The sequence below is a fragment of the Parasteatoda tepidariorum genome, chromosome 6 (genome assembly GCF_043381705.1).
Source record: "Parasteatoda tepidariorum isolate YZ-2023 chromosome 6, CAS_Ptep_4.0, whole genome shotgun sequence".
Taxonomy (NCBI): domain Eukaryota; kingdom Metazoa; phylum Arthropoda; class Arachnida; order Araneae; family Theridiidae; genus Parasteatoda; species Parasteatoda tepidariorum.
The window spans coordinates 82,607,042-82,628,325 of record NC_092209.1 but is presented as its reverse complement, the minus strand read 5'-3'; the positions used below and the strand labels follow the sequence as shown (position 1 = coordinate 82,628,325).

General features: G+C 33.3%; 1 protein-coding gene across 2 annotated transcripts; it reads right to left on the bottom strand.

Moving 5' to 3' along the window:
- Positions 1-1,056: 1,056 nt before the first annotated feature.
- LOC107449994 (uncharacterized) lies at positions 1,057-20,937 on the bottom strand. 2 transcript variants are annotated; one of them, XM_016065694.4, is made up of 4 exons: positions 20,788-20,937; positions 12,495-12,642; positions 9,777-9,884; positions 1,057-6,339 (listed from the first exon to the last, which is right to left on the bottom strand). In XM_016065694.4, exons 2-4 carry the CDS (start codon positions 12,634-12,636, stop codon positions 5,879-5,881), a joined length of 711 nt encoding a protein of 236 aa, XP_015921180.1. In that variant the 5' UTR covers positions 12,637-12,642; positions 20,788-20,937; the 3' UTR covers positions 1,057-5,878. The 2 variants fall into 2 exon arrangements, with proteins under 2 accessions (XP_015921180.1, XP_071038899.1); XM_071182798.1 differs by lacking the exon at positions 20,788-20,937 and adding an exon at positions 17,011-17,302.
- Positions 20,938-21,284: the final 347 nt, after the last annotated feature.

Below are 21,284 nucleotides of genomic sequence, written 5' to 3'. Positions count from 1 at the left end.
GGATAGAGAATTATTCTTTTAGGTAATTGTCTTACATTTTGCAGACATTTATAATGATATTGATGAATTAATGATTTTTCATATCTGTCTATGGCTGTTTTTGCAAAATATGAGTTACCCCTTTTAAAATTGTTTTTGAGGGTGGAAGAAATAGTTTTAATAATGCACAGTGGACCAGCATCCAAGGTTTCGTAGCCAAAATTAGTATTTCGATAACATTTGTATTTAGGGGTTTTTATGTGCGGGTAAATTGAATTCATAGTTGAAATTTTGAAATACACTAAAAATACCCAAAAAAACGAAATGGAAATATAATAATTTTCGCAATTTTATATTAAAAATGAAAAGCAAATTATATTTCCGAAGTAATATTACAAAATAATTAGAAATAATTACAAAATAACGCAAAAACATGAAAAAAAACATAATTTTTGTTTTTCGGTATATTTAGTTCACCTAAGCAAAATGGGGCAGGTTTTTTCGAAAGAAGAAGACAACAAAAAAAAAAGTTTAGCTATTTACCTCGTGTAACTTTTTGGAACTAATTTTCATAAGTCATTCAAACATTGTAAAATGTCAAATGATAAGATATAAACTGTAAGTTTGTCAGGAGTATTAACTAATCCAACAAATTGAAAAATTGTACTATAATTTCAGATTAATTACTCTGATAAAAATATAACAGTAAGGTGAAATTCCTATATATATTTCTGAAATAAAAGTTACATTTAAAATAATTTTTGTTAACATATTTTTCATTAAATTGTACTCTCGTCCGTCCAAAAAGTTAATTATAATGTTTGGAATGATTATGAATACTTAATTTGGGATATATTAAAACTGTCTACACATATTTTAGTTGAAAATTAATTTTTTACTTTTGGTCAAAGATCATAGTCTTCTGGCCCACAGTGTAATGTATCAACTTTTCAAATGAATTATATTTTCAATGTAATTAAAGTAACGAAACTCTATTTTTCGATACTGCTGTTTCTTTAACAGAAGATAACATCTTGTGCTTTTTAATAAATACGAACAATAGATTTGGAAGAAAAATGCAAAACGAAAAGGGCGTTTATTTTATAAAAATGGTAAAATTCAACTTTTCAAGGTATAATAAAAATACGATTGGTCCTTAAAAGGACGCCATACCTTCGAAGAAAATATTCGTCACTAATTCTCTTTCTCCTTCATTATTAATTTAAAAGAAAGGAAAAGTAAGTTCAGGCAAACCTAGAGTAAGTCATAAAATTTCAATTGCTGCAGGGCTGATTGTGCTCCGGAAAAAATCCGGATATCCGGAATTTTTGCTAACAGTGATCCGGAAGTTTCCGGAGAACGAAGGTTCAGGCTTTTCAAAAAATCATTGATCACAGAAGTTTCCGGAAATCAAATTTTCAAAGGTGGAACTTAAAAACACAGTTCATTTTATTTGTTTGTCAGGGAGAGCCAGAGAGATACTTTATAAGCTTATATTCATGATTAATATTCACTTTTATGTCAGTAAATAGTTGTTATAATCATAAACTCAAGAAAGAAAGACATATTTGTAAATTTTAATTACTTCTCCAGGTCATCATAGGTATGTGTAAATGGTATTGGTATGTGTAAAATTTTAAATATATTTTAAGTAAACTAAGAAATATTGAGAAAAAGGAAAAAAAACCTTGTTTCAATGTTTTTCAATTTAAGCCTTTTTTTTTTTTAACTCAATAAATTTTCCGGAATTTTGACTTTGGCTCACAATCACCCCTGATTGGTGTAAAAAAATTCAGAATATTAAAATGCAAATAAATTACTAGAAGAGAACTTATCCGTTGCGTAATCCTAAGTTGTTATTTCATAATTTATTTTCATTTGTATATTTTAAAATTTCCTTTTCAGTATTTGAAACTTCGTGGCTTACTCTAGGTTTGTCTGAACTCATTTTAAATTAGAAATGAAGAAAAAAAGAGAATTTGCTACAAAAATTTTCTTCCCCGGTATGGCGTCCTCTTAACTTTAAAAGACACAGAAGTGTTTGAATGAGTGCGAAAAGTGTCAAAGTACAAGTTGATCAATACAATTTTTTCAGAGTTTAACAAGCAAGAAGACAGAAGTCAATAGATGTGAAGGAAAGGCAACTTTACAGTGTGCTGAAGGGTAAAATTCGTCACAAAAGTTGAGATCCATATTTACTAGATTCATCAACTGTGGACAGTGTTTCAAAAAATTTATTCATTCTTCAACCCCTAAATAAGTTTTCAGTTAAGTAGCACGCTATTTTAGGTACGAGCATCCATCTACGTACTTCATTGCTTAAGCCGTTTGCTACTAGTTCTTTTCATCTTGTTAACTCAGGCATGTTCCAAGACCTTAAATTATTTTGAAGATAATATCCCCAGAGATTTTCGGCCGGTTGCTTAGATATTTATTTGTCTGTGCTGTATATAATTTAATATTTCATTAAAGTGCCACGAAATCAAATTGCACGCACTTAAATATTTGATATTCTTATAAAAATATCTTTTTCCAGCAATAGTATTTTAAAACGAATGGAAACTTTTACAAGAATTTAAACATGGCCATTAGTCAATTTTACCTTATAGATATATATGCGTTTGAATTATAAATATGTTGTTTTGGACAAACTTCTTTTAAGTCTAATTAATTATAATAACGAAAAACTTGTGCCTACACAAGGAAAAATATTTTCTGAAACTACGGAAATTCCGTAGCAGTTGGAAGGATGTGATATTGGAAGATTGTATATACTTCTTCCAACATTTTAAATGGACTTAAATCTAATCTAATCGTCCTAGCCCGTGCGTTCATTAATGTGAAAGTTAGAAACCTTATTGAGTTTGTGTTGAGGATATTTACCATAGGATCAAGTGGAAAGATGGGTAAAATTGCAAGCTTTCGACTTCAGAGAGAAGAATATTGGAAAAAAATCTAGCACTTCGAATGCATAACTACTAATACGGGGAACGAAGCCAGAGAAACTATTTACATGGAAAACATTAAATTCAGATTTAGTAGTACTAAGATTCAGTGCGTAAAAAGCAAAGGCAGTTATTTCGCCTGATCCAGGTACGTGCGCTGCCAACCAAAATTTCGTTCTTTCTCTAAATGTGTTATTAAATATAATCAACATAAATGATATAAATAAATGAATTCTATCTTATTAAGCAGTACAGACCAGCAATTAAAGTCCCGCAGTGGACTGATCGTAAAGACGCGGTTCCCAGTAGAACACCGAAGTCAAACATCACTGGCTGCTGTCAGTAAGAGGGTGGGTGACCACTTTGATCAGCCTGCGTATGCACCGAGGGTGCACAGTATCGGTCCTCGTTCTACCGTAAAGTGCTCGACTTCACGTGCAGATGCTCGGGCTATCAAAGCAAAGGAGCCATTCCCTCTGCAGTGGATCAATGTTGCGAAGGTATGCTTTCGGATCATCCTCATGGATGTTTCCCAGACCGTCGCCAATAGCCCATTGTGCAGCTCTAGTGTGACTTAAATAAAGTACCTACCAACCAGCAAAGATTAAATAAATTCGCCCCAATCCCAACATTGGTTGGGAAGAGAGTTGGTGCATTCCCATTTCAAGAAGATCCTCTGCTATTGTGCCCATAAATAATGCATTTTCCCTAATGCAAAGGGCCCTTTGCATTAAGGAGAAGGTTCATTGTGGTTAGGTTAAGGCTCGGTTTACATTATGTCTGTTGAAGATAGCCTCGTTCCACAAGCGGGTTTAGAAAGAATTCACATTTCACAGCCTTAGACGCGTATATTAAGAAACTACATGTAAGAGGAACTAATCACGCATGCATAAAGCCACAGCTCACTGGCGCGGATAAAAAGAGAACTATGATAAGGTCACAATAAGGTTAGGTGCGACAAGGCAAATTTAGAGAACCAAATATAGTGAAGGTAATTAAAATCTTTCAGGTAAGAGAAATATGACAATGAGAATCCAATTAAAGAAAATAACTTTTTTCGAACGAAAGAGAGGCAGAACACATAGTAGATGGTGAGGAAAAAGTTATTGTTGTCTGAAAGATCGATAGAATATGTTGATATTAAAACAGCCGTGGCCGCCAATCTTCTGTCATGATGGTAAAAAAAAGACGTTAAAGCAGTGGTTAACATAAGATGCTCACGTGCGGTGTCTCGTAGTTCACAAGTAGCGCGGTACTGGGCCATAGAAATTATTTTCTTTATTAAAACATACCTTTTAATTCTCTTGAATGGTATATTTAACTAATTACTGACATATGTAGACATTATATGTGTCAGGGGTAGAATTAAAGAAACAAAGGGCAAGCAACTAAAAATATTTCTAACACATATACATTTTCACTTATCCGTTTCCATATATATTATAAAACGTTAGCAAAGGAAATTTAAATGGAAAAGTAATGCGTAATGCTCACAATTCTGTTGAAATGTTCTTTTTTTAGCGATACCTGAAAATAAAACAGCATAACATACTCCCTAAATCGTTTGGTGGCTCATGGGATTACCAGAAGTAATTTTAAGGTGGTTTGATTTACATTTTAATCGTCTTGGACTAACGGACAGCTGTTGATTTTCGGCCCTGTTATATTCATTCTATCAATATGGTTGACTGAATATAAACAGTAACAAACTAAAACCAGAAGAAATTTAGAAAACTTCCGATGAATCCCTCCGCTTATGTCATACTTACGAGGCGATGTGTAAACAGTCTGAATATTCCAGAAAGTTTTATAGTTGCGATTTTTGTTCAAATTAACGTGAAATTTTACCATTCAAAAGTTTTCTGTAAATTATAAATTCTAAGAGGTCGTGAGCCTAAAATAAATTTAACAAAATTAATATCGCAGTATAAATAAAGTGTAAGGTTATAGTCATGTTTTGAGTGTTATCCCTTATTTGGCTATATTTGTGTAAAATAGCACCGTTTGTTATTCTTTGGGCAGCATCATAACCAAGCTTGCGGAATCTTCTGAATTCATTTTTTGTTTGTTTCATTCAGTCCCGCAGTGGACTGATCGTTAAGACACGGTTCCCATCAGATCACCGAAGTCAAGCATCACTGGCTGCTGTCAGTGTGCTGGTGGGTGACACTTTGATCAGCATGCGTAGGGACCTAGGGTGTGCGGTATTGTCTTCTCGTTAAACTGTTCTACCATAAAATGCTCGACTTCACACGCAGGTCATAGGGCTACTGAAGCGGGGGTACCATCCCCTCTGCAAAGGATCAAAATTATGATGGTATGTCTTCGGATCATCCTCAGGGATGTTTCTGAGACTATAGCCCATTTTGCAGTTCTAGTGCGACGTTAATGAACTACAACAACAACACGTTTGTTTCGTTGAAAATTAAAGTGAATGAACGCGTTATATTAGAAACACTACAAGTACAATAATATTGGATAGTGCGTTTTTTTTCAAGCATTTTAGGCGTAAAAATCAGTCGGAAGTAGTTACTCGGAAGTTTTACGGTGAATTTTAACCAACCAACAGCGTCCTATGAGCTTAGTTTTACATGGTCAACCATCCCTAATAGGTGTCTATTTGTTATTGCATTTTTTACTGTTATAGTTTTTAGGCCTCAAAGTTACAAAATTGCTGATCCACACAATTAAAAAAGTCGGAAACCATTGCGTTAGGGAAAAAAATACCCTTCAACCGGAGGCATGTTAAGGCCATTCGCACTGCATGCTTTTTGCGCACATCTGATAGTCATTGAGGAAGAATTCGATTGGTGAAAGTATGACCGTCCACGGAAGCTCACCGATCAGGTTCTTCGTCGGATGCGTAAATCACACGCAGTTGAGAAATTGTGTGAATAGACTCAATCCCGCTGTTCCACTTTCGCAGTGATAAGTTCAAGAACCTGTTCCAGCTGTCATATGTTCACCTTTCCTGAACTATCAACGACGGCCTCTGTCAGGAGACCGTTAATGACATTTGCAGTGGAAGGAAGCAGCCTCTCCACCCTGTACACGGACAGGTATCCCATCATCCTCTCCACCCTCAACCTCTGCACAAAGTCCAGGAGCTGCATCCGGTTCTGAGTGTTCACAGAGTCACATTCCACCATGACTATGTACATGAATAAGTCTGTCTCGTCGCTGGGCGCCACCCTCCTGTAAAAAGAAATCCTCGACAGGCCGAATTCATCAGAGAGGTTCATGTAAACCAGACGAGCTCCGGTCCAGTCTTTCCAGCTTTCTTCCAGTACCTCACTGAAGTAGCTGTCCAGGCTCTTGAAGCCCATGAAAATGCAGGCTTTGCGTGGCACTTCTTCCTGAGGTTCTTCTTTTTTGGCAGCGATGGGACTCGAAAACTTGACCTCCGCGTACAAACCTGGTGAGAGATGCAACATATATTAACCTCATTTGGATGAACAAATAAATAATCCAACTATAAATGAAGCAAAACTAATTCGGAACACTTCCCAAATCAAACATAGGATTGAGCACCAAAAATTGGTAAGAGTGTTGCTTAATGAAGAGCAAAAATCTGTCAACAGATTACTATAGGCGATCGCAACATTCGAATACGCCATCTGGGGAGAAGACTGGTTTCATGCCATTGGCCCTTCCCTGTTTTCAGTTTTATAGGAATGTACTACGATATTTTTCCTTTTCTTAATATTTTCCGTTTTTAATTAATAAAATTATTTTTTTTAAATTTCCTTTTAGAACTATGTTTAATGTAGTTTTCAGTTCCATATAGTTTCCTAACTTAGAAGATTTTAATCTAGTATATGAAAATCAAGACAGAAACTGAAGAACTTCCTTCTCCTATGACTCTCCACACGCTAATGGTGAAATCGTGCGAAGTGTTGCCATCATCAGAGAGTTCTGCTCTACTCCACCTGTAGCCCATTTCGATTGCCAATATATCATTATATTGTAAAGCATGGTTTCAGTATGAATGAATAGAGAATTTGAGAAATTATTAAATTTGGAACTAAATTTTAATCACGTTTAAGTATTTTAGACGCGTATAACAACACTGACTATTCTAAATCATCATTATGAAACATGTATCATTATAAATCAAATGTGTGGGCGACCATCGGCTGAGTGATCTTCTTCATTACGCAAGAAAAACTCTTTTGCTATTAAGATACGCGTCGTTCACTTCTAAAAAACACCCTTCATTTTCCTTCCCGAAGGCTTACAATTAAACATGTATTGTTATTAAGGGCGTCGAAAACTGATATTGCACTTCATTTTATCTTTTTTTATTGCTGTTTCAAAATTTATTTTGTACATTTGCTTAGAGTTATTATGATTTGACTTTTGCTGCATTCTTTTGTAGGTGTCAAATAGATATTTTAAGAAATTGAAAGTCTGAAGGAAAAAAAAGAAAGGGGAAATTGGCACATTTTAAGGGCTTTAAAAACACTTTTAAGTCGCCTTTTAGAATTTGAAGAACCCATAAGAGCTTTAAAACTTTTTTCCCCGCGAAATCAGAATTAAAATGGAAAAAAAAAAATTTGTTCAGTAGTTGCATAAAGGAATAAAGGACCAAATAAAAAAAAAATTACCGGCAGAGCAAGTAATAACATTTTTTTTCTTCCAAAAATGAAAATTTTAAACCATTTGATAATATTAATGTAAAGCATTTATTTTGAGACATTTCTAAAAATATAGTAAACACTACAGAGTTAATTTCTAAAATGAAGGGGAAGAAAAATTCTGACCTCCCCAAGTAGGTAAAGTATTGTAAAAGTTACCGTTCAAGTGTGAAATTCGTTATTTCATAGTATTAACTAAGCATTTAATGAAATAACTGGCCAAGTCAGTTAAAGTATTTTCAAATTCTACGATTTAGCTAGGTATTTAATAGAATAACGATTATTTGATTGCTAAAGTATGAAATACGGCCCCCTTTAAAATCCTTTGAACCGGTTCTAGCTGCTTTTAGTCAATTTTGAACCTTTTATAACTGCTTTGGAGTGACGTGTGTGTTCGCTTCATTCCGTTGCTTTTCGACGTAGTTATTAATATGAGCAACTGTTAAATAATATCATAAATTATCCGCTTTTCCTTATTATTTATCAACTAATTATCCGCAATAGGGATAAAATGTACTTTTCGATAGATTTTATCTATTTAGGATCAATTAATTTATAAAATATCCTTGAAATTGCTTATTTTTCAATTTAACGGTCTATCATTAGTTATTTCATAGAATAACTGGGTAAAGTACGAAATTTTTCATCTGTTGTATACTTCTGTCTAACTGATTTGTCTAGTTATTTCAAGAAACACCTAGTTATTTTGTGAAATATCTGAATTATACACTATAACTGTAACATATATATTGTTTTCAACAAATAAAATTTAGGGTTTGAGTTTTTGAATCAGTATGCATCAAAAAATTAATGCTTATTCACAGGCATAAAATTTATTCATTACGAAATAAAACTAAAATAATAATTGTATTCATAATGAGGTAATTATGCTAGTTACAGTACTATTAAATACTATTGCTGTATACATTTTTTAAAAAAGGAAATAAACATCTCATATCTAAATTCAGTGGGGCCGGGATAGCGGGTTGGCAGGGAGCTGGACTCTCGTTCATGAGAAGGGGAGTTCAAATCCAGCTGGCCGAAGACACCCCGTGTAGTAAACGGTGACTGGTACACGTGAAATCTCTCGGGTTACAAAGTCCCCCATGTCCATACAGCAAATTATACCTCTGGGGGTACTGAATTGGAGATTCATTGTTCTCTGGTTCAGGTCAAAATTATGATCTGTGGAGGTATGAATGGGTTAGCCCTATAAGCGGGTGTGATGTATGAGTGTGGCAGAAGTTGGCGATAGATGGCGCCACTGGAAAACAAGAACAATCGCACCCCTTTCCTTAATGGCCTTCGACAACAACATCTAAATTCAGTCCCCGTGAAAGTTTGAACCAGGGTAAAACATTAGAAGGGAGAAAAGGAGCGTTTTAGGGATGAAAACAGCTTTTCCGTGTGATAAATAACACGAAAGGTTGCACATGGGGTGGATTTTCGACGAGAAACGTGGTGATCGGTTGCGATTAATAAAACATTTTTTAATCATCATTTTTTACCCAAGTCAAATTTCTTGATGGTCCCATTAAAACATTTTAATGGCTTATAGTGGTCTCAGTCCGATTCATGATGGTCCGACATCATTTGATAGTAACCATCATCCAACATTTTCCATTACGATTACGTGTTCATGGTTTTTGATATGCCAACAAACATCCATCATTCCATGATGGAAAATGCTACTTTAATACTATGATGGTTAACCATCAAGAGAAGTTTTACTCTCGATGACCAATAATGATCTGTGTTGGTTCCAACTATGTATACATTTCCATGATGGTTTAATGGGAATTCCTGTTGGTTCTCAGGATATACCATTAAAACAATCTGTTTCTTTTTACGTGGGACCATCATAAACCAGTCCGAATTCCTACATTGGGATGATGGTTGTTCTTGATCGCTCCAACATTTGATTTCTAAGAAACTATGATGGAAATTCGTGATGGTTCAACATGAACAAACCATCAAAACAAGTTGATATTCTTATGTTGGACCATCATAAATCAGTTTGAATTCTCACATCGAGGTGATGGTTACTTATGTTGGTTACCATCAAATCGAATTATTGACGGTTACCATCAAGACTATGTTGGTCCATCAATGGAAAACTATCAAAAATTTTGACTTGGGCATATTTAGTCGCCTTGCGGCGGCTGTTAGTTTTGCCCTATACAAAGAAAGATTAAAAAACAAAAAATAAATTTACCCTGTTGTAGATGATACTCCTGGCCGAGAGCTGAAGGATCTTGAAGCGACATTGGAGGTTTATTTACATTCGGGCAAATTTTGGCATAATGAATAAGGGGGTACAAAACTGAAAACATAAATTATAATGAAGAATGTATTGACAAAAAATAAAACCAGAACCAATATAAATTCGAAGCCTTACTACATGGAATCAATGAAATATCTCCGCATGGAATGATGTTTACCATTTTACTTTAATATGGTCCCGCAGTGCACTGATCGTAAAGACACGGTTCCCAATAGAATACCGAAGTCAAGCATCACTGGCTACAGTCAGGAAGCGGGTGGGTGGCCACTTTGATCAGTCTACGCAGGGACCGAGGGAAAGCGATATCGGTTTTCGTTAAACTGTTCTACCGTGAAATACTCGACTTTGCGCTCAGGTTACCCGGTTACCAGAGCAAGGGAGCCATCTCCTTAGTAGAGGATCAAAATTGTGATGTTCAACTGTGAAATTGTTCAACTGTGTAGCCAACCCAGAAGACAGGGGAACTCTTAGATCGTGACAAACCAACACCTCCTGCAAGAGAGAAAACCGCACGGGTTAAAACAACGAGAAATCTGATCCTTTAGTAGCCCGAGCGTAGAGACACCTTTCTTATCTGTCCCTCACTGCACAGTTTATGTTCGTTACTTCGGACTGCGGAAGCCTTCTCTCTTCTAGGAGGTATAGTTTGTCTACGGTAAGAACTCCCGCCGCCCCAACGTCTGAGGTAGTCTGCTGTTATGGAAACAAGAATAGCGCTTTTCACGGAGGGCAGCTTCTCTTCACTCTATGGCTAACACAATAGACCGAAGAATATGATTCGACCCGAGACAAAATCTGTCCTAAACAATAACCCCACACCCCTACTTGAAATAGTTATACCTCGTTGCAATAGTCACCACCACGGGTCCAGACGAATGGATAGGGGAGTTCTTACTATAAACAAAAAATATTTGTCCAAGTAGCCTTTATAGAGGACATTTTTATGGAATTAAGCCTCGCTTCCGTTACATGAGAAGAAAAAACATGAAATTCTCCCACGGTTTGCCAGTCAACTAGAAGATTCTGACCCGTTATCTTGACACCACTGAGTAAATTTTACGTCTACATTGCGGAAGAATTTATAACGACACCGGGATTCGAGCCAGGTTACCTAGTTGGGAGGCGACCGCTCTGTTTCCTGAGTAGCCGCAGCACCGGCGTGTAAGTCATATTAGCGTCCTTTTTTTCTGGAGAATTCATATCTGGAAGGAAAAAAAATTGGGATTCTTATTAAAAGCTTTAAAGTTTTCCTCCCCTCAACCCCTTAAAGGAGTGAGTTTGGTATCACTGAATGCATCGATTGAAAATATTTCACCAGTATACTTTGAGATTTTCAGTCCTGCAGTGGACTGATCGTTAAGACACGGTTCCCAGCAGATCACCGTAGTCAAGCATCACTGGCTGCGGTCAGTGTGCGGGTGGGTGACCACTTGGATCAGTCTGCGTAGGGACCAAGGGTGTGCGGTATTGATCCTCGTTAAACTGTTCTACCGTAAAGTGCTCGACTTCGCGTGCAGGTCGTCGGGCTACCGAAGCTGGGTGCCATCCCCTCTGCCGAGGATCAAAATTGTGATGGCATGTCTTCGGATCATCCTCAGGGATGTTTCCAGACCGTCGCCAATAGCCCATTGTGCAGTTCTAGTGTGACTTAAAAGAACAAATCAATCAATCAATTGAGATTTTCAGTGAGATGCATATTTTTCGAGATATTTCACAGTTCCCATACTTTTCAGACATGAGAATTCTTATAACACAAGAATAACTATACGGCTATAATAATTATTTTAATTTAGTATACTTATCGGACCATGCATAATATCACTTGGAATAATTATCGTTCAGCTTAATATTCGCGATATTACCATTATGGTACGTTATGTTATTGACAATGATCAAGATATTATCGCAGTCGGTAATTAAAGTTATCAATAATGATCATAGCACTATCGTTTTCGATATTCATTGTTGTTGTTAATGATCACGATATTATCCTATTAGATACACCTCTGATGTGTATTATCGGTGATTTGTGTATACCAGAAATGTGCCTATAACCGATAAGTACTAACGATCCTGTGCCACATATAATCTGGAATAGTTTTATCTGTGTCACATATTATCTGGAATAATTTTACTATCCGATCACAAGGCAAAAATTTTAGCACTTTTCTCTCCGGGAAGCCTGGTTTTAACGAGAAATTTAACTAACTTCTTTTGTATGATACAGAAATAAAATATAAAATTGGTATGCTCTATACTCCAAAGAAAGTAAAATATGCTTTCATTAGAAAGCCGTTTTTTAAGAGCACTCGGTTGTAACGAGCACCTATTGAGATCCCTTCGCGCTGCTTATAAGCGACTGTGTATCATTTTATACATTACTAAGAAACACTCGGTTGTAACGAGCACCTATTGAGATCCCTTAGCGCTCCTTATAAGCGACTGTATATCATTTTATATATTACTAAGAAACACTCGGTTGTAACGAGCACCCATTGAGGTGCTCGTCCAATCCATTTTTTTAAACAAAAAATCCAATAATGTGGAAGGGAGCAGGTTTATTTTATTGATAAACTGTGTAAAAATCTACAATTTCGAACGATGGTGGGCAACGTTAAAATAAATAATGAAAAATAAAGTAAGAGTGACCTCCTTTTTCCATAGTGTCCAGTAGATCTCCTTCTTCGAACCATTTGTGCCTCTGAAGAGCTTTTATGAGGGATCTCTTATGGTGATGCCGAGTAGATGGGGTGATGAAAGAAAATATGACGTTTCTTCCTCCTTCACTCATAGCTTACTGTTATATGAAAAAATAATAATAAATAAATAAAAAAAATTAGGCAGTGTAATCACTGTGTTGAAATTTCTTTCCACTACCCTACAATAATGGAAGAGACAATTCCAGCTTTGGACATTTTTTTTTAAATTTTACAAGAGGACTATTTCATAACTTAATAAGGGTTAGCGCTTTCGGAGGTTTGAGGGATTGACAGTAAATTACGGAAGAAAACAAGTATTTTAGAAAATCAAGCAATAAACTAGTTTAAGTAGCGTCACTCTTTTCCTTGCGACCTTCTTACCTCTTTCGATATTAATTGGCTGTCGTCGGTCACATGGTTAAAGAGTCGCCATTTTGTTGACTAGTTTGAACACTGACGCAGTAGCACTCGATATGTTATATGAATTGCAGTCACCAAGATGGAGGCGTGTCGCTACTTATTCTATCCAGGGCTTCAGTATCAATTACTTTGGTTAATATTTGCAATAACTGCATAGAATTTCGTAAATCTAGCTTTAATATTTCTGGTGATATAGACATTTTTATAAGAAATTCATTTTTTTGCTAATACAGTAAAACTTGTGTAAGTAGACCAGTTGTGGTGCATTGCTTTAGTGGTCAACTTAGACAAGTGGGCAACTTATAGAGGGGGTGGGTCATTGTTCTCTTTTTCGATTCCTATATCATGTTGCTCTACATTTAAGAAATTTTAAAAAACTGGAAGAGGAACTTTTCAACTAACACACCTGTTTTCAATGAATGAATGAAAGAAATGGTCAAAAGCTGACCCCCTACAGTTTCCCCAGATGGTCAACTCACAAAAGGGTTTAGATTAGCTTTTTACACTGTTTCACCAAACAAGTGAAATTTTAACAAATACTGCAAAAGACAGAACATTTTTTGAATTTTTTTTCCTGGTCAACTTAGAATAGAATTTCATAATACTCCTAGACAAAATTGACTTATTTCAGTGGTCAACATACAAGATAGACAGGTGGTCAAGTTAGCTTCTTTATATAGAAAAAATTCCGTTCTTGATAATTGAGGTCAACTTATGCAGATATCCAATTTACAAGGGTGGTCAACTTAGCAGGTTTCACAGTGCATTAAAACTTTCAATAAAATTTTGCGATATTTTTGGGGGAAATTTAAAATTATTCACAAATTAAAATTTTAAAACAATTCATTAAGAACTGCGCAAGATGTGAATTTTTTAAGAAGCTCTTTTTTACTCCGCATGTGCAAAAAAAAAAAGAAAAAAAAAAAAAAAAAAAAAAAAAAGAAAAAAAAAATAAATAAAACACATAAATAATTTTTTTTCTCCGAAATTTTGTAGTGAATCTTATTTGGCAACTAATAAAAAAAAATGAAATTTGAATATCTTGCAAATTTAAAAAGTTTCAAGCTATTTTCTATGTACTTTTTGAAAAAAGCGAAAAACGATTAGGGTTTTTTCACAAATTATATTTTGTATAATTAAACAAGATTGATTAGATTGACCCTGGTAATGCGGGGGGGGGGGATCTTCCCCCATAAATGTGTGTTTTCGTTCACAGATTTTCTTTCCTTATACAGCACATTTGCGTGTACGGATGATTATTATTTATTAAATTTTATCTCATAATACAATTTGTGTAAAACCCCTTATCAATTAAAGCTTTCTTTTAAAAAGTACAAAAACTACTTAGAAAATTGCTTGAAACTTTTTTAATTTCTTAGGATATTCAAATCAGACATTTTTCTTTAATTGTCATATACGATACACTTTCTTTTTTATCTTTCCTAAATTTTCACGGGTATGCGCAGTGTAAAAAAAAACTAGCTTAAATATTCTTATCGAGCAACAGCTTTAAAAAAGATTTTTTTTTTAAATTTTAAAATAATAATTTTTTCAATAATTTTAAATTACTCCAACAATATTGTTAAATTTTACTGAATATTTTTAAACTTATAGTAATAAAGCATAAGACGAAAAAATTAGTTTTTTTATAAAAATGTCTATATCTACATAAATATTTAAACTATATTTACGAACTTTCATGCACTTATTGAAAATGACAACCAAAGTAATTGATACAAGTTACAAGCTTATTGCTCGATTTTTTGGCATAGGGTGTTTAAAAATACTTGCTTCATATCGTAATTTATTATCGATCCCTCAAATCTCTGAAAGTTTTACATTTTATTGCTCAGTAAGAAAACTTGCATGAACTAAATACCTGAAAAAATACAAAATAATCTAAGTATATCTTGAGAAATTTATGAAAAAGTTTGAAAATTTATGAAAAGTTAAAAATTGAAAGTGCCTCTTCCATTATTTTAGGGTAGTGTGAAGCAGAAGGTAACGTAAATTATCCAACACGGCAGAGGGATCATCATATCATATATATGTCATATGTATCATTTATACGTGTCATAGTATTTATGCCATATACATATGTCAGCATATCATCGACAGATTATTTACCACCTCAAATTTTTTAAAAACAACAATCAACGGAGAAAAAAATTGCCAGCAGAAAAAAAAATCAAGAACAAGTAAAAACCAACAATAAAACGAAAAATTAAAACATTTGCTTTTTTCTCCAAATTTTCCGGGAAAAAAAGACGCTGAATAACATTTTCTATTTTTCTGGTTATTGTTTTATCTACCTGCAAAAATACCTATGATGGTATGGTAATGAATTTCATTTGAAAAAACTTAAAACGTACACCAAACAGATCACCATAAATTAAAGTTCTGTTAATTTATTTCATTTAACCCTTTTGAAGGCCGTGGTAAGTATAATTACCACCACGTTTTACCACTTTTAATTTAGGTCTCCATTTTTCAATAACTTCAGCTTTCTTGAAGTGAGTTTGAATAAAATTGGTAACCATTTGTCACTTTTAAAAAACGTATAAAAGAAAATACATAATTCCTTTTGAAGTTTGTAGCATTTAAGGAATTTATTTTATAAATAAAGAAAAATAAAAGTCAGTAAGTTCCTAATAGGCCATGTTAAATATATTTACCACCAAAAAAATGGCATTTTTATAAACTAAATGAGTTTTTTTTTCTTAATATCAATTACAGTTCGTAAAACAATTTCAATTCCAAAAATACTTTAATTTACCTTTACTAGAAATAAAGGGCCCATTAAAGGGTTAACGAAAACGATTTTATTTTAATGTTATCCATTTGCAAGTTAAATTTTTCTTACTTTATTGGACTTAGTAACAAATTTTTTTTCCCCTTTCGAGCGAAAGTTAAAGCATGATTGTTTAAAATTCAAATTAAATTATAAACAATATAATGCTTCTGAAATAATCTTCGACACACACCAAGGGGGTGGGGCAAAACTGAGTAAGTAGTACCCGAACCCTAACCCGAACCCGAGAAGTACCCGAACCCAGAGATTTTCGAAACGTAACAGAATAGGGCAATTATTAAACTAAATTCTTTCTGCTTTTTAAAGTATCAATTTTCTTAAACGTATAATAAGATGGACAAAAAACAATTTTTGAAACTGTATTGACCAATGAATAAGGCTAGTTAAAAAAACAAACGAACATTAGAGCATTAACTTAGCAAAACAAACTTATCTACACGAAATCCGTGAATAATCAACAACACGCCAAAATGGTCGGTCCTTCTTGACAAGCAAAGAGTATTTCATAGTTTCTGCTAAAAAACAGAAATAATTTCAACACAATTGAGGTATCCAGTTTTTACCGCCCGTTGATTATAAATATCGAATAACTGTAGAAAATTATTATTTTTGTATAGTTATTCGATATTTATAGTCAACGTGCAATTGCTATATTATGTTGTACAAACATACTAAATATGTCCAAATACATTTTGATTCACTTAAATACTTATATGGAACCATATTTTTTAGGTTTTATTTTAAGGTTCAAAAATTCGAATCGTCAAAGGAGGGAAAAAAATTCTGTTTATTCAACGAAAATTTGTTTTCACAACTTAAAATAACGTAAGCACGTAATGGGTGAGGGATAATGCTTACTTACGATATTAAAATCCTCATATTTTCTTAATTTTCCTAATAAAATAATACACATGGAAAAATTTCAAATATGGATTAAAAATTTAATTCGGAGGTAAAAATTTTTAAAATTCAAGAGTTTTTAACAAGAAAAGCAAACACAAAAGATTGCTGAGGAATATTCTTTTGAAAGTTTTATGAAGTTAAATTAAAAGTAAATTTTATTTTTCACAAAGTTACTTCTTTTGTTAGAGTTTATTCGCGAAATGTGATTGCAAAAGTAAAAGCAAAAATCAGGAAAGGTAAGGACTGTAATCATGGGAAATGTTAGTGATTTGCTTAATTTTGCTAATAAAAAAAATGAAAAAACATGCTTAATATTTGAACAGCCACTTACGACAAATGTTTCATATTATAGCTGCTTTGGACCGAAATGAGAAATCTATACATCGCTCAAACGATAGTATTATAACTATTTTTGTTCATCATTGGAAAAAAAATGTCACTGTTTTGACAATATTTTTCTATGGAAACATTTTAATTATACGCCAGTCGTCATGTTTATTGAATGTCAACAAATGATGAAATAGCAAGCATTGTAAATGCGAGCTCTTAATTCCATATCCGACAGTGGAAGCGTGATTTATTGCCGAGATTATCCTTGAATTTTATGCACGCCATAGCATCGTTACTATTTGCTTGTTTGTTTAGGCATGTTATGCTTCTTAGTAACTATGTTCTGAATTTATAATAAAAGCGTCTTGTACAAAAAGAAAGAAAAAAGTCCCTCTTGTTTGCACATCTTACAACGTTTTTATCCCCTTTCGTGTCTAAAAGCACTATAGTGGGATCTAGCAATCGAAATTTCGTCTAGCACTAGAAGCACTAAAACATCGACTGAAACTAATGGCAATGCAGGTTTCATCTATTTCCTAATCACTGCAAGAATTTTTATTGGCAAATAAAATTTATCTTAAATTCAACCATTTTTCAACGGGCTTGAGTGCTCAGTTTTCAACCACTCTGTTTAATTGCAATTTTTTTTAAATGATGTAATCAGAATTTTTGTCAATTTTACTAACCAATCGAATTTGAGAACAGCCGCCGGCATGGATTAACAGACATGAAATTAAAAAATATATATATATATTTATATATTATAATAAATAAATAAAAAACAAAATCGAATAAAAAATCCACTTTCATAAAAAATAAAAATCACCAAAGTTTCTAAGCCAGAATAACACACAGATAAAATTATCTGCATTAACAGGTTTAATTTTGATTACGATTACAAATATCAAAAGAATTGCTTTGTGAATATATTTCTCAACAGGTCATATAAGAAATAATTTCATGATTATATTAGATAAAATCTGCATTAAGAAACAAGTTTACCGAATTAACTAAGAGATATTTTGAATATTCATATTAAACAGCCTTTTATTATGAAAATTAGTATTCATTTCGTGTATGCAACAAGCGATTTTTAGTTTTGATTATCGTTTTATGATTCGTTAATTCATAAAATGTGATTGTGATATTTTTCGAAATAACTAGATTGAAATTATAAACTGTTTAAAAATAATTTGATATTTTTTCTTTAAAATTAGTTTCTTCCACTTCGGTCTTCCGTTCTTAGACAGTTGAGGTGCATTATCAAATTTATCGTTTTATTATTTTAAATATTTTATGTTTGACAAGATTCTCCCACCTTCCTAAACTTGCGACAGAAAATAATATAATGAATGTTTAGAAGAGAACACTTAACCTAAACTGACTAAATAACGATCGCAGCATTAAATGGCGCCCTAGAATATTTGGAAACATTCCAAGTGTTCCGGCATTACAAAATGTTTCTTTCAAAAAAAAAAAAAAATGACTTGCATATTGAATCGATCGTTTAAAGAATTTTGGAATAGTTTCAAAAGAATGCTGGAGATAAATGTTAGTGGAAGAAATAGTATACTATTTCATCCACTAACAATGAACAATTCTCAATATTCAGCTGCATTATTTTTTTATATTTGTAGCACATTGAGAAGCTAAATAATACTTTTATCTCTGTTTTAGAGTAATATTTTACGTTCGGACCTACTAGTTGGAGTCCCCTTGCCGTCAGGCTAACCGTGGAAAGTTTTCGTGGTTTTCTTCTCCATGTAACACAAATACGGGTTAGTTCCATCAAAAAGCCCTCCACGAAGGCAAAATTTCTTCCAATACTTGATCCAGGAGTTCCCTTGTCTTCTGGATTGGGGTCGAAATTACAAGGCTACAGAGTTGAACATTGGTAGTCATAAACTCAAAAAACTGGGTCGGCTGTTCAACGACGTTATAAAATAAAATAAAATATATATAGTTGTTATCAAATATGACCATATCGTGAATATTATACAAAGGTATAATTATTGAATACGATAATGTTATACATCTTATTTAGGTAACAAAAATATTGCTACAAATTTAAAGGTAATACAAATTAGCTTAGCTGGGAGAAAATATCGCCATATAATTTTGACAATGCGACGATATAATTTTGAAAATTTGTACTCATGGATATTAATGTTTGTGTGGGTGCAAAAGTCGCCAACAAACTGCTCTTATAACCGATAGGTAGAAGATGAGCTGATAGATGTGTACGTATGTTGTGGCTTGAACAAGTGTTAAAGATAATAATTAATTCCATGTTTATTTTAATTACTCTTGTGTTGCGGTTTGCCTTGTAGTGCAGTAATTGTTAAGAGACTCTACCAAAAAGTGCAATATTCTGTCGTTCTCTACTGAAAAATACTACTTAACTAAAATAAAATAAATTTTTTAAATTTTTTTTTATTTATTTATTTTTAGATGATGAAAACAGTAAGAAAAAGTTGTTATTGTGACTAAGAAAAAAATATACCATTGCAATTGCTAGTGAAACAAAATCTGCGTCTTTAAGTTGCAATGTATTATTTAAATTCAACCCAACTTAAGTAAATACGAAGTGATCTCAGTCAGATAAGAAGCCAATGCGTACATACATTATATATTTGAATACACATATTTAAGATTTAAATCAGTTAAGTCTCAATTCCTGGGTTTCAATATTAAGGAAAAAAAAGTTTTTAATAGCAAAAAATCTTTCGTCTAGGTTTAAAAAATTTAAAAAAGAAAGAAAAAAAAAAAAGACTGATTTCAAGCGAAAATCCATTTTAATTACCAACTGTAATTTTAACGTAAATACTCATTTACTTGGTTATGCTGTTTTTAGCTCTTGAACAGCGTAAAGTAATTCAGCCATTAAGCAAAGTAATTTTTTTAAGGCTTATTTTTTGCTTTAAAATGTATTGTTTACTGCTTTAGATCAACGTATTCTTCGAACTTTTAAGAATTTTATGACAGTTAAATTTCGTCAACTGCTAAAAAATACAATAAAACGCATAAAATTATAAGAAAATTCACTCTATCTCTTTGGGGCACCATTTCAAGAAAATAACTTTAAATGCTAATAGCATTCTATAGGTTGAAGAAAAACAAAAGATTAAAGCTCGATGCTTTGCATTTTTAGGAATCATTTGAAGCTAATGGCATGTTTCATAAGTTAGATTCGTAAGGCTAATACGTTTTTTTAAAAATTTTATTAATATTATGATTAATTTCATAGTTTCACTTTTTTAGGACATATAGTTTTCGAATTTTAGGACATTTAATATTCAGAAATAGTTGGAAAAAATCATCAATGACATCATTTTGTTTTCAATAAAACTTTAAACACGTCTCATATTAGCCCTAATTGACAATAATACATCCTTTAATATCAAATAAATTCTAACAAATTAATTTAAAATGATATAAAATTGATAGAAATAGTTTATTAAAAAAAAAAATTGAAAAGACGAGTAGTCATCAACAATTGTTCATTTTGAAGATCATGAGTGTGATAAGCGTTATATTTTACAAAAGTTTTATGTTTTAAAATAGTGATAAAATAAACCCTTTAACCACTTGCGCAGAAGATTAATTTTTGTTAGTTTCTTCTTAAGTTAACGAGATTTTACATTCTAATTTCCAAATACATAAATGTAACATTGCAAACGATAAAAAGATTTGCATTAAAGAGTGCAAGTATAAAATGAAAGAAGCATAATGAATAATGCTTAAGAATAAAGTGCACATTAAATTAGCGAGATCATACCGAGAAGCACTGTTCCCTCCTCCAGCTTATTCCAAGATTCACTAAATGTTCTTTTTATTCCAATGAGCCTCCGTCTCTTCTTGGAATAATTAATTCATAGTGGATCATTCCAAGTCTTTCGAGACGTCATCGTTACGTCATTTCTTCGGCAGCCAATGCGAGTCTGCTGCTCCTTCATTTTTACGCAATTGCTGCCACTCAGTTTATGCAAGTGGACGTTCTTAGTTTTTGTTTCGTCGTTTGCTCACGAAGGCATTCTCTTAAAGATCACACACTCCACCCGTCCCGCAGTGGACTGATCGTTAAGACACGGTTCCCAACAGATCACCGAAGTCAAGCATCACTGGCTGCGGTCAGTGTGCGGGTGGGTGACCACTTGGATCAGCCTGCGTAGGGACCGAGGGTGAGCGGTATTGGTCCTCGTTAAACTGTGCTACCGTAAAGTGCTCGACTTCGCGCGCAGGTCGTCGGGCTACCGAAGCGGGGGTGCCATCCCC